The sequence below is a fragment of the Anarhichas minor genome, unplaced genomic scaffold (assembly GCF_050575085.1).
Source record: "Anarhichas minor isolate MPS153535 unplaced genomic scaffold, ASM5057508v1 ptg000007l, whole genome shotgun sequence".
Classification (NCBI taxonomy): domain Eukaryota; kingdom Metazoa; phylum Chordata; class Actinopteri; order Perciformes; family Anarhichadidae; genus Anarhichas; species Anarhichas minor.
Genome location: NW_027466453.1, coordinates 12681947 through 12696980, shown reverse-complemented (window position 1 = coordinate 12696980; position 15034 = coordinate 12681947). Strand labels below are relative to the sequence as shown.

General features: G+C 47.2%; 1 protein-coding gene across 1 annotated transcript in view; it reads right to left on the bottom strand.

The window, feature by feature from the left end:
• Window positions 1–15034, bottom strand: part of bahcc1a (BAH domain and coiled-coil containing 1a) — a 55168-nt gene that overhangs the window by 13561 nt on the left and 26573 nt on the right. Inside the window, exons 3-10 of the mRNA XM_076080355.1 lie at window positions 9241–9366; window positions 6533–9028; window positions 6031–6145; window positions 5721–5920; window positions 5223–5384; window positions 3606–3874; window positions 2867–3212; window positions 1123–2052 (exon numbers count right to left, since the gene is read on the bottom strand). Coding sequence (XP_075936470.1) covers window positions 1123–2052; window positions 2867–3212; window positions 3606–3874; window positions 5223–5384; window positions 5721–5920; window positions 6031–6145; window positions 6533–9028; window positions 9241–9366 — 4644 coding nt within the window. The remainder of the gene's footprint in view (window positions 1–1122; window positions 2053–2866; window positions 3213–3605; window positions 3875–5222; window positions 5385–5720; window positions 5921–6030; window positions 6146–6532; window positions 9029–9240; window positions 9367–15034) is intronic.

The window sequence follows — 15034 nt, the reverse complement described above, 5'->3', positions numbered from 1 at the left end:
CAGATGCTGCTATATTAGTGGCCATCTGGGCCAAACTCTTCATATATAGCCCTACCTACCTGTGGCACTGAACGGACTCGCTGCCCTTTGAGCTAAAGGCTGAATATCAGGGGTTGCAGTTTAGTCACGGAGAAAAAAAACATGCAATTTTGTTTACAAACCAACACTATCTTACGTCTTTACATGTATAAATAAAAAAAATACAGATTCTTCTCACTTGTTTTAGTACTTGTTTTGGTGAAGACTATTGTTGTGACTCGACATGTGCCACTTCCATGCGCTGTCAACAATATCGCATCACAAAGACAACATCACTGCCTCTAGAATCAGTTGATGATACCCTTTTTATAGAAGCCTCTTTTGGGAGCATTTAAATGCATTAGGATGCTGTGGTAAACACAAAACATCCTTTTGCATGAATAAAAAATAAATAAATTTAAAAAAAAAAAACGTGGCGCTTTGAAAAACAAGGAAGCTTTTAAAGGCACTTTAAACAATGGGGTCTAATTAGCCAGGCAATGCTCCAGGGTGCTGAAAACATTGACTGCTTTTGTGATTACGCACTAACTTTCAGTAACATGTGTGGGAGAGAGAGGGAAGCCAATTGGTATGTCTCTTTTTTCCCTTTTTGTTAAAATGTGTGTGTTTTTATGTGTGTGCGCGCGTTTGTACACACACACGGCGGTGGGATGGAGAGACAGAGAGACAGCTCCCTGAGGAAAGCTGGAAGGGAAAGAGAGGGAGTGAGAAAGGGAGGTGTACACCCCTCACTAGTAGTTCAGCCCTGTCCTCCTGCTTCTTCTCCCTCTCTTGAGGCCTTTGCATCGTTAGAACAGCCTTTTAGAAAGTAAAAGTGCCTTTAACACACCAAAGAAGAGAAACGGCAAGCAGGCATGCAGACAGCCTCTCTGGGGACGTGTTAGAATCCACCAGAGGCTCTCGAGACCAGCAAGGAAGAGAGGAGTATCTGGGAGGGAACGCAGAGTGACGGAGGCTAGGCCTGAGGAGGGGGTGGGAGTTTGTCTCAGTGGACAGAGAGGAGATAGAGGGTAAACTACGAGAGAGTTTATGAATGTGTTTCTGTGTGCATGTACGAGTAAGGGAAGGTTCACTGTCCCTCACCCTGGCTTTTCCCACAGGTGTGCTTTTGCTGCTGCAGCTCCAGATCTGCCAGCTCACTCAGAAGCTCCATGCCCTGGTAGGGGTTGGGCTGTGACGGGGCAACTGATGGGGTGCCAAGGGGGAACAAGGGAAATGGAGGTACGTCTGTGCAGAAGGCAGCAGCAATCAGCAGCTCCAGACTCCAGTAGCAGGGCACGAGAGGTTTGTGGGGCAATGCAACAGTTGCCTGGTTTGGGCTAGGGGCAGAAGTTGAGGCAGGGGAAAGACACACAAAATCCACTGAGGCGTCATCAGGGTTCATCTCATTCTTGTGCTGCTGCTCACTGTCCTTTGCTTCCCCAAGGGACGGGGGCTGAGGCTCAGGAGCTTCAGGGGAAGCAGGGTCAAGCTCGATGATGGTGGGCAGCTCTGGCTCCTGCTCAGGCATGTTGACCTTTTGAGCAAACTCCAACTGGCTATCAACCGCCTCATCATCCGCTTCCTCCTCCAAGGTGATGACAGCTTCTGGCCTTTCAAGCTCCTCTGTTGAAAGGGGAACTGGACAGGAAGCAGCCTCGCACACCGGGCTCTTAGCAGGGGGGCAAACCATCACCTCTTCCTCAGCGGGCCCCTGCTCCTCCACCTCCCTCTCTCCAGGCACATAGTTGGCTGCTGTCACTGCTGCTACCTCCACCTCTTCCCTTTCTTCCACCACTGTTTCCTCCTCTTCCTTCTCTACTTCCTCAGATGGGAGTGGCTCTGGGAGTGGCCTGACCACCGCTTGGCAGTCTAGCTCCTCCCCCAGGCCGGAGAGAGACTGAGGAGCATGCTCAGCAGGCTCCACTTGGACTGCTTCCAGGTCAGCTGGCTCAGCCAGTCGAACATCATGGGGGGAGGGCCCGCTCCTGTAGCCCATGGCAATGGCAGGGTAGGTGTATCCAGGAGGCAAGTCTATAGAGAGAAAGAAATATAGATAATAAAATCATTAATTGTCAATACTGACTTAACAATTCTGATGAAACCCTTCCACAAAATGATCTCATAATGACATAATTTTGGATGAAATACAACAGAAAGCACAATTTTATGCAAATCTAAAGTCCTTCCATATCAGGCCCATTCTAAACGTAAGTCCCTTGCTACCTTTGAGTTCACAAGTGATTAAAACCAGCAAAAGTAACTGCACTCTGCCTTGATCTTTCAGCAGTAGGAAGGATAGAGGGCCGCGTGCAAACTTGTGTGTGTATTATTTGAAGTGGGCCAGGCTTTGGTTTATCAGAGCACCTGACACAATTCCTCTGGCGTGCGGCGGCCGTTAGCCAGACATTAATGATGATGAAGCGAGTGCGGGGCCTGTGGGGGTGGAGGAGAGGCGAGACCTGCTATTGAGGTGTTTCTCAGTCATTACCCAAGTAACGGTAGTGGAAAGCCCCAGCTCAGCCGGCAGCCATTTTCTGCAGCCTTGAGCTGTTCAGTCAATCAGGGGCTTGCCAACAGAGCCACCCACACATATTAGCACAACACCAGCAGACAAAAGGGATCATTTACAACAGTGGCTATTCCAATTACCACCGGATATAATGTTCAAGGTGACACAAGAATGCACTGTCCCTTTTCTCTTGCTGTGTCAGAGATATTTGGCTTAACATCTGGAACTAGCGGCACGTTAACAGGATTTCATTTGATGTCATCAATGTAGCTCATACTGAAGCCATTGCACACAATGCAACAAAGGCAGCTGTAAAACCTTTTTTCTCATGCTTACCAGGCTCCAGAGACTGTGGGTAATCCTGGGGGGGCTGTCCCTCTCCTCGCTTGTCCTGGGATTCGGCCCCCTTGAGCATCTGAGGTGGAGCAGGGCTGATGGCAGGTGAGTGAGGGGCTGCTGCGGCAGGGCTGGGAGCAGGGCAGGGTGTAGAAGGAGTACTCTTGGGATGTGGTCGTAGAGACGGGGACTGGCAACAAGGGGACAAGTGAGCGGCGCAGGCCCCAGGCGAAGAGGTGTTCCTCTGAGATGGGTTGTAAGAGTAGGGCTTGGCAGGTTTAGATGTTCTTGGTTCCGAAATGAGTTCCTCTAGTTCAACAGAGGGCTCATCCGGCCTCTTCTGCATCTGTGGTAATAAAATTAAGTTATTTTCATTTCTACATTTACAGAAGGGCCAAAGTCTGGGAGATCTCAAGCATGTGATTGTCCCACATTAGCAACGTAATGGCCAATTACATGAAAAAGCTACTTGCTCCGCAGCCTATATTCAGTGATTTACTCCATCCCTGTGAGAAAGTCAGCATATCCCAGGAAAATATTGGGGGAGTTAAAAATAGTCAAGTGAGAAAAGCTGACTCACTCACTCTGCTTTTTCACTTTTGTATGTGTAGATAGCAAGCTACCCAGCTAGAGGGATGGATGGATGGATGGATGGATGGATGGATGGATGGATAGATCTAATTCAATCAGACCGTTCTCAAAATCGTAATGTTTCTTGCGTATTTTGAGTTGTATTCACCTGTGAATTGTGAGTGGCATGATGTTGCATGTCCATGCCGTGCACAGCTCTGTGCTGCTGTTGCTGGGTTTGAGACTGTGGTTGCTGCGACTGGTGGCTCTGGTGCTGATGTTGATGCTGATGCTGGAGCTGCTGGTGCTGCTGGAGAGCGTACAGCTCCTGTTGCCGTAGAAACTGGGATCGGGAGTACACAGCAGGATGCTGCATGTGGGAGGGTGGGCCCCGGGCACCATACACAGGGGGCCACAGCCCTGGCTGCTCCATCACATCTAATGAGAAAAAGGAGGATGAATGTGACGGAGGGGGCTACCTTAGAACAAAAATATATGCACGCACATACACACTTAAGCAACCTTTTCCGTCAACACTATGCGCAGCACGCTAGAATACAACATCGTGTTATCTCCATATCCTCATGCAGTCATTATCTGCATCCCACACACGCATTTCAAAACAGAGAAACCATTATGGATCATTTAAATATCATTGTATTCACATTTTATAGCAACGACATAGGCAAATGTCTTTAGAAATACGATTTTTTGACTTCACAGAACAACATCTTCCCAGGCAGCAGCAATCCCACACTCTCCCCTGAAACAGAAAGCTGTCTCTTAAGAACTGCCTTGAGAATTAGCTGGAATGTTGGAGGGCGGGGGAAAAGTCATGTCAATGATGAAATGCGAACAGATGATGACGGCTGCAGTTTGATTCGAGGTCAAAATACTGGGCTGGAAATACTGGCCCCGTTTGTCTCGCCGGAGCATTCAGAGTGAAATTTCCGCCAAAAAATCCCACCTGCCCAGTGAAATCCCAGAAAAGGGGTCTGTGAAAGGGCCCAGCAAGAAGCTTAGTTCCCATATCTGTGGGTGGAAAACCTTTCTCAATATGTGTCTTTAAGGACCAGTACAGCTTGGTGTGGGTGATGTGCTATGACAGAGGTCCCACTTGGGAAGTAGTGAGCCCACACTGTAGAAACCTAAAAAAACAGATTTTTCTATTCTCTCGCCCTTTGCCATTGACTTCCCCCTCCTCCCCCTTTCCCCTAGACACACCAAAAATCCTTGTTCAGAGACATAAACTTGGATGTTTCCTGTGGGAAAGCTTTTGTGGATGCACTTCCCTTCTCGGCTGAAACTCCTGTAGAGCACAGAAGGAAACGTACCGTTGAAGATTGTGAGCTAATTAAATGTCACAGCCTGCTCACTGAAAATGCGTCTACAATGAGTTTTGAGGAGTGATCTTTCTCTCACACTTCCTCTTTTTCTGATGTGGTACTAGTGTATGCATGTGTGTGTGTGTGAGATGGGGGGTGCACACACAGTATAGCTTTGGATAAGTACCCTAACCCGTTGAGAGCCCTATTCCAGCTGAGCCAAGCAGGTGGTGTGCAGGAAATGTTGGAATTGCGATGTGTCTGTGAATGAGCCCATTAAAAGGGAAATTCATCAGCAGTCTTCACAGGTAGTGATCCTGTAGACTGCAGATGAACTACAAACAAAGTTCTAATAATCGTTATGTAATAATGTCCATGTATGAGAATGTACACATATACATTCAATGTACTTTAGAAATACACTTGGCTTTACAAAAGACAAAGACAAAGGTATGGCGTACCCAGGTGATGGGTCGCAGGATGGGCGGGAGGCTCAGTGGGCAGGACCACCAGCTGGGCAGAGGGGTCCTGAGGCAGAGGCAGGACTGGCTGCAGAGGGCCTTGCATGGCTGCCGAGAAACCGGGGGGCAGATTCTGGTGCAGGGCTGTATGACCTATACCTGCTTTATAGAAAGGGTGTCAGTTTAGATCTTTATACCCACCACATGCTATGTAACTACCAACCATTCATTCACTAAATTGATTCTAAACCTGACTGGGAACCAATAAAAAGATGCTTAAATTGAAATTGTTCTGGATGCTGAATACTGCACAAATTTGAGATGACACAGAGTTCTGTAGCTAAGTCAATGGAGCATAGAAACACCTTTGTTTTTTTTCTATTCCATAAATGGGAAAAGCAGGATTTTCCTGCCTTCGTTTTATGATCTGTAACACTGTAAAAAGTCACACAGTTATAATTACAATCTTAATTTCCAAAACGATTTATATGTTCTTACCATAAGAATGTCCTGTCATCCAAAGGGATGGGCTTCCAGTTCTTGGCATCCAATGATGGTGAGCAGAATGTGCAGCAGGATCTCCTAATTGGCCAGACTGGAGGGAAGTCCCGCCTGGGACCATGAGATGAGAGGTCAGGTCTCCGTGACAGCTGTTGGAGGGGTGGATTCTTGCAAACTCCACCCTTTCCTTATTATCCCTGACATCAGGATGAGACAAAAATGAGGAAATGCAAACGAAGACCACTTAAGGTTTGTAACAATAACATTTTAGAAATACGTAATGAGCAGTGGCTTTACAGTTGCTTACCTGATATATGCATCTCTCTCTCTGTCCAAGCAAGTCAGACCTATCTGTTCCCCACTCATCCTCTTTCTCTCCTCTTCGGCAGTAGGATCTGAAGGATACATGGAGCGAGGCGGTCCTGCGAGACAAACATCTTAACCATTAGATCTCGCCTGGTGAGGACATGTTCACAAGTCCCTCACAATTTCTCAAAACCATACTATGACTCACAAGAGCACAGGCAGTTCTTATTTTGCCCCACTAACAAATTTTGGATCATACTTTTTAATGCCATTTCAACCACACTGAATTTCATACAAGACTCTTAATGCATTCTCCAAAAATGAAGTTTTTTTCTCATCACTGGAAAATTGTGCCACCAATATTATTTGTCAAGTTTTTCAGCTCTAGAATATATTTTTTTCTGTTTTGTTTTCACTGCTAGGTCATCACAGGTCACAGATAGGAAAAAAAGGGTCTCTGTTCCCTGCACCCCTGTTTATAAGGCAGTGACCTATCTGCTTACCTTTCACTGAGGGATGTACCCTGCCCTGTCGGCTGTTTGGATGACTGTCTGCTGAGCGACAAGGTGGCTCCCTTTGTCTGGCCACAGCAACTGCAATTCCCACTGGCGGCTGCCGCACCTCACTTTCCCCATGACCTGCATCCCCCATTTCCCTGCCCCGCCCACTGTAATCAGGGCGCTCGTTGTCATTGGCTGGGCCCTTTCTGGTAGGTAGAGTTTGTTTGTTGCCCTGCAGGGCACAGCTTCCCCCAGCAGGACCTGATTTGAGGGATCCCAGCCCTCCAAAGGGGCTCTTCTGGGAGAGGAGCAGTGGCTGTTGCTGGTTGCTGTACTTTAGTAAGCTTTTCATGGCACTGCTCTCCCCCTGAGTTGGGCCCTGGGGCTCTGGCTGCTGCTGCTGTGGCTGCTGCTGTTGCTGACTGAGGGGAGGTACTGAGGGAGGCTGGGGAGGTGGCAGGCTCATTCCTGACTGCTGCTGTTGTTGTTGTTGCTGCTGCTGCTGCTGCTGCTGCTGCTGCTGCTGAGAGTGTTGCCCACCAGTACTCCCTAAATCCATGTAAGACTTCCTCTGCTCCTCCTCGGGTTGTGACATGTGGTGGGAAGGCCTCATGGCCCAGGGTGGCACCGGGGGCTGCTGGTGGTGGTGCTGCCCACTGCTGTTGCCGTAACCATAAGGAGACATCTCCATTTTTCTTTTCAGTTCCTGACTAGGGCCTTGGTTCAACTCAGCAGGAGAAGGAGCATCTGGGCCAGGTCGGCCATGTTGCTGGTGGCGTATCCTGGCTACCTTTTGGCCATCTCTCTGCAAGGAGCAGCTACCGGCAGGACCAGGGCCATGGGCTACTCCAGCCCCACTATGTTGAACCATGCTTTTACTTCCAAGTGGGGAGACGTTAGGTTGGGGTCCTGGATGGGAACAGTCTCTGTAAGGAGAAGTGTTGACAGAATGAGGGACAGAGTGTCCAGCCTTTGGCCCCTGGGGCATCGAGGGTCTGAAAACATCCATGTCCACGCCACTGTTGATACACTCAGCACTGCGTGATCGTACAACTTGGTGCTGCTGTTGGGGATGTGGAGGCTGTTGTAGCTGGGGAGGTGGAGGCTGCTGTAGCTGGGGAGGTGGAGGCTGTTGTAGCTGGGGAGGTGGAGGCTGTTGTAGCTGGGGAGGTGGAGGAAGCTGTGAGGGCTGAAGGTGTTGGTGGTGGGACTGCATCCAATCTGGAGCCTTATCTGTCTTTCTGTATGGGTGCTGCTGTTGCTGTTGTTGTTGTTGCTGCTGCTGCTGTTGCTGCTGCTGTTGCTGTTGTTGTTGCTGCTGTTTTCTTTGCCAACTACTATGGTGCCCACCGCCTCCATTCTTTTCTATTACCTTATCCTTGTTATTGCCGCCTCCCCCTCCACCGCCCACACCATGGCATTCTGGGTTACCAAGCTGGAATGGACCACTAGATTTGTCCCCCAGGCCTGCCACAGATGGCACAAATGTAGGCCCTGTGATTTTAGGTTCTCGCCCCACATTGGCGGGCCCCCTCTCATGTGAGGCAGGGTTTACTAGAGGAGCAGGAGGGGGCGGGCAGAAGAAGTCTGGATGGTGGTGTGGATGGTGGGAATGATGTGGATGGTGTGGGTGGCTAGGGTGGAGTTGAAGGCAGTGGAAGCCCCCTGGGTGAGGATGTGAATGGGGGTGAGTATGAGGGTGTGGATGGGGGTGTGCCCCTCCAGCAGCAGAACCCATGTGTAAGGGTGGGGGTACAGAGTAGGATAGAGAGTGGTGGAGTGGTGCCTGACTCCTTTCCAGACAGTCTGAAGGTTGTTCACTGATCCTCATCTCCCCACTGATCCCCTCTTTGGTACAGCGACTACTAACGCTGGACACCATATGCCTGCCCTGGCTGCTCCCTCCACCCACCATAGCCCCAAGGGCTGTGCCCTCCCCCCCACAGCTGGACATGGAGGTCTTAGCCCCTGCTCCAGTTCCTACATCTCCGTTTTGCATCTTGCCATTGTGCAAGCAGGCACTGAGGGGCTTGCCCATACTCTGAGGGTGTTCCTTGCTGTACTCCATGGTAAGGGATGCCTTGTGCCTCTCCAGGGCTCGACTGTTGACCTCCTCCAGGGGTAGTGGGTGCTGTGGATAGTGTGGGTGCTGCTGATGAGAGTGGGAATGGTGGTGGTGTGTGGGCTGGGGTGGCTGATGGTTGTGGAGCTGCTGTTGCTGCTGCTGTTGTTGCTGCTGCTGTTGCTGCTGCTGCTGTTGCTGTCTCTCTTTTGCCTCTTGTTTGCTACTGGACCTCTCCTTGTCCTTTACAGGTACCACTCCTCTCTCCACTGACCCCTCTTTTAGGCTCTTATGTAGACCAGTGCCTGTCCCTGGATCTCTGTCTCTGCTGCAGGACCCCTGAGAGTGTCCCGAACCTGCCCTGGACATTGGTGGCAGACTGTGATTGGCTGAGATGAGAGGTGGCTGGGACGGGAGACCTCGAAGATAGAAGTTCTCTGAGAGGAAGGAAGGCAGGCCAGTAAAGACAAAAGCATTAGTCAAGAAAGGAAAAGGTGATGACAGAATTAGATTATTCAGCTCTCATGTTAGTGTCCCTTGGCATCCTTGTATCAATATTTCACAACAAAATACACCATACTATGTTGTATACATTGGATTCAAATGGATTATTTCTGTCTGTTTGAATTGTAATTATCTCATGCCTCACCTTTTTGCGTGTCATAGAAACGGTGCTGCCCATAGAGAACTCCACTGTTGGCATGGTGATCCAAGTGGCTCATGGGAAGGAAAGTGTGGGCCAAACTCCCTGAGAATCGAGGATACCCTGGAGCTGCTGAGATGGATAGCAGAGAGAGGGAGATAATTGATAAGACAGGACAATAACCTCCAAGATGCAGTTATCCAGGCTAACCCAGCATAATCCTTCTGGTCCAATGCAGCTGGTGGTGTTCATACGCAAATAAGTACTGGCTCGGCCTGTCATGTTTGCCTTTCCTGCCTGAGTTTACAATGCAAACAATACATGACGAGCTTGGGGATTGCTGTAATGTGTCTCTGAAACATATGGCTCTTTCTTTATCTCTCTCTCAGAGCTGGCAGTGACACCGCTGTCCAACTGAATGAAGTGATAAGGATGGATTTGAAGCTTGTGTTTACAATGAAGAGAAAGCTGGGAGGCTGAACTTTACTGACCTACATCATGGGTAAGAGGTCATTTGGATTTTGGAACTGTAAACCAGGACACCTGGGCTCACGGCATCAAGCCCATATGGAGGACATTTACACCACAACAAAACACAAAACTCATTTTGCAATGGGACATTCAAAAACACAAAGGACTTTGAAGGTGGAGGAGAGAAAACATGGATTGAGATGAAAGCCCATCACAATATTAGGACAAAGAACTACTTACGACAACCCACTTACATGGCAATTGCGTAACTAAAACATCTAAACAAATCAATGTGAATTGAATTTCCCTATATCTCTACAACTGTATAATTAGTTATGCCAGACGATTGCAAGAGAGACATTTAATAATATCAAAGTACTGTGAACTTTAAATAAAAGCCAAATTCTTTGCTGACAATAGTGCTATACTGAGCATATTATGTAATACAGTCATGATTAAACCTGTGTATTCTCCATCTACTCCATGCTCCATACAGGCTGCAGAGATATTAATAAGGAGAGAAGAAAAGTAACCTATATGCATTATCACCATGAGTGAACTAATATCAGGGCAGGAAGGAAAGAGAAGAAGGAAAAAACAGACATCAAGAGAGAGACCGGAGACATGTTGTGTTAGTGCTTCTTTTCAGACAGCACTTCTAATGTCCACCAGCACCCACAGTCAACCATCTCAGCGGTCTCTGAGTCATCTAGTGAAGTTCAAGTGTTCCACGTCTCCTTTTCACTGCTTTTGCACCTGCCTCACCCTCCAGCCTCACTGTCAAACACAACTCGCAGACGTGAGGAAAAGAGGGGGATAAAGAGAGGAAAACATGGCTCCAACTAAATGAAAGACAGACATATTTGTGTTGGCAAGCGTTGCGACCTGATCCCGGAAAAGCGCAGATGCAGTTCATTTGGCCGTGTGTGTGCAGCGCCGTGGTTTAAACAGGAGCTCCGAGTGTTGAATGTCTCACTTTCTGCCGGTGGAACAATAAGGCCGATGCTGGGAGCCAGCTCTGGGGAGGGAGGAGTGTTGTGGTGGGCTTAATGACCTCGCCTCAGAGCGGCCTCCGCATGCTCCCATCTTAATTAATGAAATGTAGAGAGGGCAAACAGTCCTGCAATAACACAGGGGGTGCTGCTTTCTGGGGAGGGCAATGGGGTGATAATTACATGCCCTCACTTTTTCTCTATTTTACCTATTTTTCTATCTCCCTCCCTTTGTCTGGCTCTTTACTGTCATGCTTAATAAGCACACACATTTATGCCAATTCATCTACAGTGGGAGGAGGGCGGATCCTTTGTTTAAGCAAGACATTTTTTCCCTGATTTTGAGAGGGAGAAAAGCAGAGAGCTGTTTGGCAGTCTTTATCCAAGCTGGGAGAGGGGCTTTTTTTCTGCGGCAGCATGTTGTTTGTGTGCGTGACGATTGACGGCGTAATCCCTTTTCACAGCGTGGTCTGGCTGTGCCCGATAATGCCAGCCCGCTCAGTTTCAGCATGCCCTCCAGTGGGGCGGCAAGAGGGGGCCTGCTGGGCACGGCAGAGCCCATTCAGCCATTAATCTGGCCAGGACAAGGGAAGCTGCTGCTGCTGCTGCTGCTGCTGCAGGCGACGTGAGCAGGGTCTTAGTGCAGTCTGCTGACTGCACAGCAGCCTCGCTCTCTTTCCCTCCACACACTCGCATAAACAAGTCAGCATCGGCAAGTGAATGACAGAGGGGAGTTCAGAGCGCATGCCCTCCTTTCCAAGGGCGGAGCAGGGGCGAGAGGCAGAACAAACAGAGCTTCGTCCAAGGGAGGGATTTCCAGAAGTTCTGAAGATATTTCTCACAGCATGGTGGGTTGAGAGAAGCGGGCCGACAGGGAGGACAAAGAAGGGGGCTGGATATAGAACAGCACCTAAAGGCAGTAAGGAATTAAAGCTGCTGAATTAGAGGCAGACGACAGCGTGTTTCTTTCCCCTCTCTTTTCCTACCCACTCAGCTTATACCTGCTCTGAAAACACAAACCATTACCATTGCTCACGAGGGCTTCTCCACTTTTGCTAAAAGGCTAAATAACATGAATGCCGAATTGTATACTGGCTCCTGGGAAATGGCTGTAACATTTCAGAGATGGAAGGACAGAAAGAGAGAGAGAGAGAGAGCGAGAGAGAGAGAATGGCAGAAGAAGACCTAGAGGAAAGGAGGAGCAGGCTGAGCTGCCTGTCAGGTCCGCTAATTGAGAAAAAGTGACAGAACCATCAAGACACAGAAAGGGAGGAGGAGGAGCAGTACTGTGGTGGATCTCTTCAGGTTTGACTAATTGAAAGGAAGAGATGCAGGCTGGCATATATGAGAGAGAGAGAGAGAGAGAGAGAGAGAGAGAGAGAGAGAGAGAGAGAGAGAGAGAGAGAGAGAGGCAGGAGTATGGAAGAGAGGGGAGGGTGGGGGGTGCGGTTTAAATCCCATAAAAGGAAAAGCTATAGCAACTGCTCACAGAAGGAAAGATGGACAACTGAAGATAGGCTTGGAAAGGCGTATCAAACAGAAGTAGATTAGACAGGTGTGTGCAGGCAATTGTGTGTTCGTGCATGTATGTGTGTGGCTATATGTGTTGACAGAGATATGAGACTGCGATTGTTTTTGGCATAACGTAAGAAGTCATTTGGACCTCAGCCAGTTGGCCCCGGGCCTGTGAGGAGCTCGCAGGTTTTTTTAGTCAATTTTTCTTTCTTTTTTTTCTTCTTTTTTTTCCCCACTCGGTTGATTCAGGGGGGGGGGGGGGGGGGTTATTCAGGGTTTAAATGACGGTCCCACACATGAAAATAAATCTTTCAAAAGCTCAGAGTTCCTAATCCATTTTACCAGGTGTTATGAAAAACATTTTACATTACATTTATTAAAACGTCACTACACTGTTTTTAATTATTTTTTCTGTCTTCTACCCACAGCCATATACTGCCACCCGTCTATGTCTGTCTCTGTGTCAGTGAGTCCACGTCTCCGTTCAGCAAATCCCATGTGTGGTGCACACAATGGCTGTTGGTAATAAATCTGAAGAGACTATCTGAAACAAAATACTCTTTTAATTCATGCTACTCTCTGACATCATGAAAGCCACGGTTTGCCAAGCCATTGGTTCTTGTCACCTAAATATAAATATGCCAGCATTTGTAAGACAGTATACTGTACACTTTTGTTATCCCAACACAATGAATCTTTAAACAAAAATCAACACAGGACTTCTGTGTACCACATTCACTGACTCCCTCTGCCCAAGTTATCTTGATCCAAGGGACCATACAACAGTGGTATGTGGTGATGTTATTTATAGCTTTGCTTAAAGTGTCACTCAGCTAATGGTTTGTCACTCATGCTCCCAACAGAAATGTGGTCTGTGTGCATGACATAACTGGCCCTCTCTAAACATACTCAGACCATGTCGACACTAATGTTCGCGCTGATGCAGATTAAGTTAAAAACACATCTTTTTCTCCCTGGTTTTGCCTTCCAACCCCAGAAACTGAGCTTTAAAAGCTATTTCCAAATAGAAACATTGACTGTGTTTGATTGTCAGGTTTTTTTTCCCCACAGAGGTGGTTAATTATCATCTTTCTCCATATGTCTTGATTAATATTATTCTCGTTGTTATTATCATCATCATTATTATCGTTGTTGTTATTACTATTATCTCCACCAAGGAGCTTCTGTTAGTCAGCAGAATATCCTCAAAAACATGTGTCAACACATTTCTAATATTCTTATGCACATACTAGAATAAAAACGTTTTGTTGAATTTTGTTGCAGATCTAGATCTTAGTGAACATTTCTACTCCTTGTCTATTATTAAAATAATACATCCAAGTGGTTTCTAATCATCACACTTTATTTGACTTCTTTTTTATCTCCGCCATAATAACATTTCAAAAGTCTGTGATGATTGTTGTACGAAAAAGAATAAATTGTTCTTAAGAGACTTACATAATATAAAAATAAAATATAAGACTCAACCTGCTCTCTTAGTAGACTTGGAAAGTATTTATCCAGACGAAGTGACTTGTTAGCGATTGACTAATGAGATCATTGTCATCTATTGCTCGATACATGGTCGATTTTAGCTCTTTAATCTGTGGCAAATGTGTCAGAAGAGTAGCAGAAACAAAGACATTCTGCACCATGACAGGTATATGCCAGAGACAAGAGGATCATACAGTAATCTTTGAATACAAATTCGAGCTGCTATGCTTGGATTTGCATGCAAACAGACACTTTAATAACACAGCTCGCAGGAAAAAAAAAAAAAAGAAGAAAATCCAGAGGATATCTTTAAGGTTACAAGTGACACACTAATGCACCGACACACAAACACAAGTCGATGCCTGCTCTGCTGCTGGTGGGGTTCTGCTGACACCCGGAGAGAGGAGGCGAGAGTCTGGGTAATTGTGCCGCTCATTTTGATGACTTGCTTTTTATGCAAAACAGGGAAAAGACAATATGCAATTATCTTGAGGAGGGAACAGCTGAATGTGGTTGATGAACAGTCTGGATTCAATCATGCTCTTAGTGTGTTATATGCAATTAAACTGCAATAGAGATAATGGCCTCCATTGCCAACCGAGTAATAATCCCAGTCATAATCACCTCCATTACTTTTATTAGGCTTGGCATTATCATCATCACTCTTATTAATATTATTCTACTTTTCCACAAGAAGAAAATCTTTGACAATAAAACCCTGAAACTATAAAGGTGAAGGGAACACTGATGCTTACAAAATGAGTTTTGAGGGGAAATGTCTGTGACCGAGCTGATGCTGGAGCTCATACCTCATTCAAATGTATTTGTCCTGTCTCCGTGTTTATTTGAAGAGGGGGGTGGGGGGGGGGCATGCAATGTCTTAACAGACTCGCATCACGCAACTGGGGCGCCGCTGATCAGTGACCACAAATAACAAACACTCCCCACTGGCGTTCCCCCATGAACCAACAGCTGGGCTATTCTTAGCAAATAAACAAATACATGGCAGCTAAAATACAACTTCAAAGACTGCAGTTCACGAGACGGCATTGGGCGGCCATCGCATCGTGTAATTAGCCGAAGATTATGAACGCGTAAATCTAAAAGTGACAGAATTGAAGTCGCAGGAAAGCAGACCTTGCATTAATATACGAGTGTGTGGCATTGGATAGGTCTTACATTCATCTGTCATCCAGCATTTGAAGTCCTGAAATAGCCCCAGCAGATTAATCTCTCTACTGTATCCTTACCTGACTTCCTGGCTGCATCTAAGCAGAAATGTGAGGTGTTGAACTGAGTGTGTGTTTATATTTTCCTGACTGCTTGTG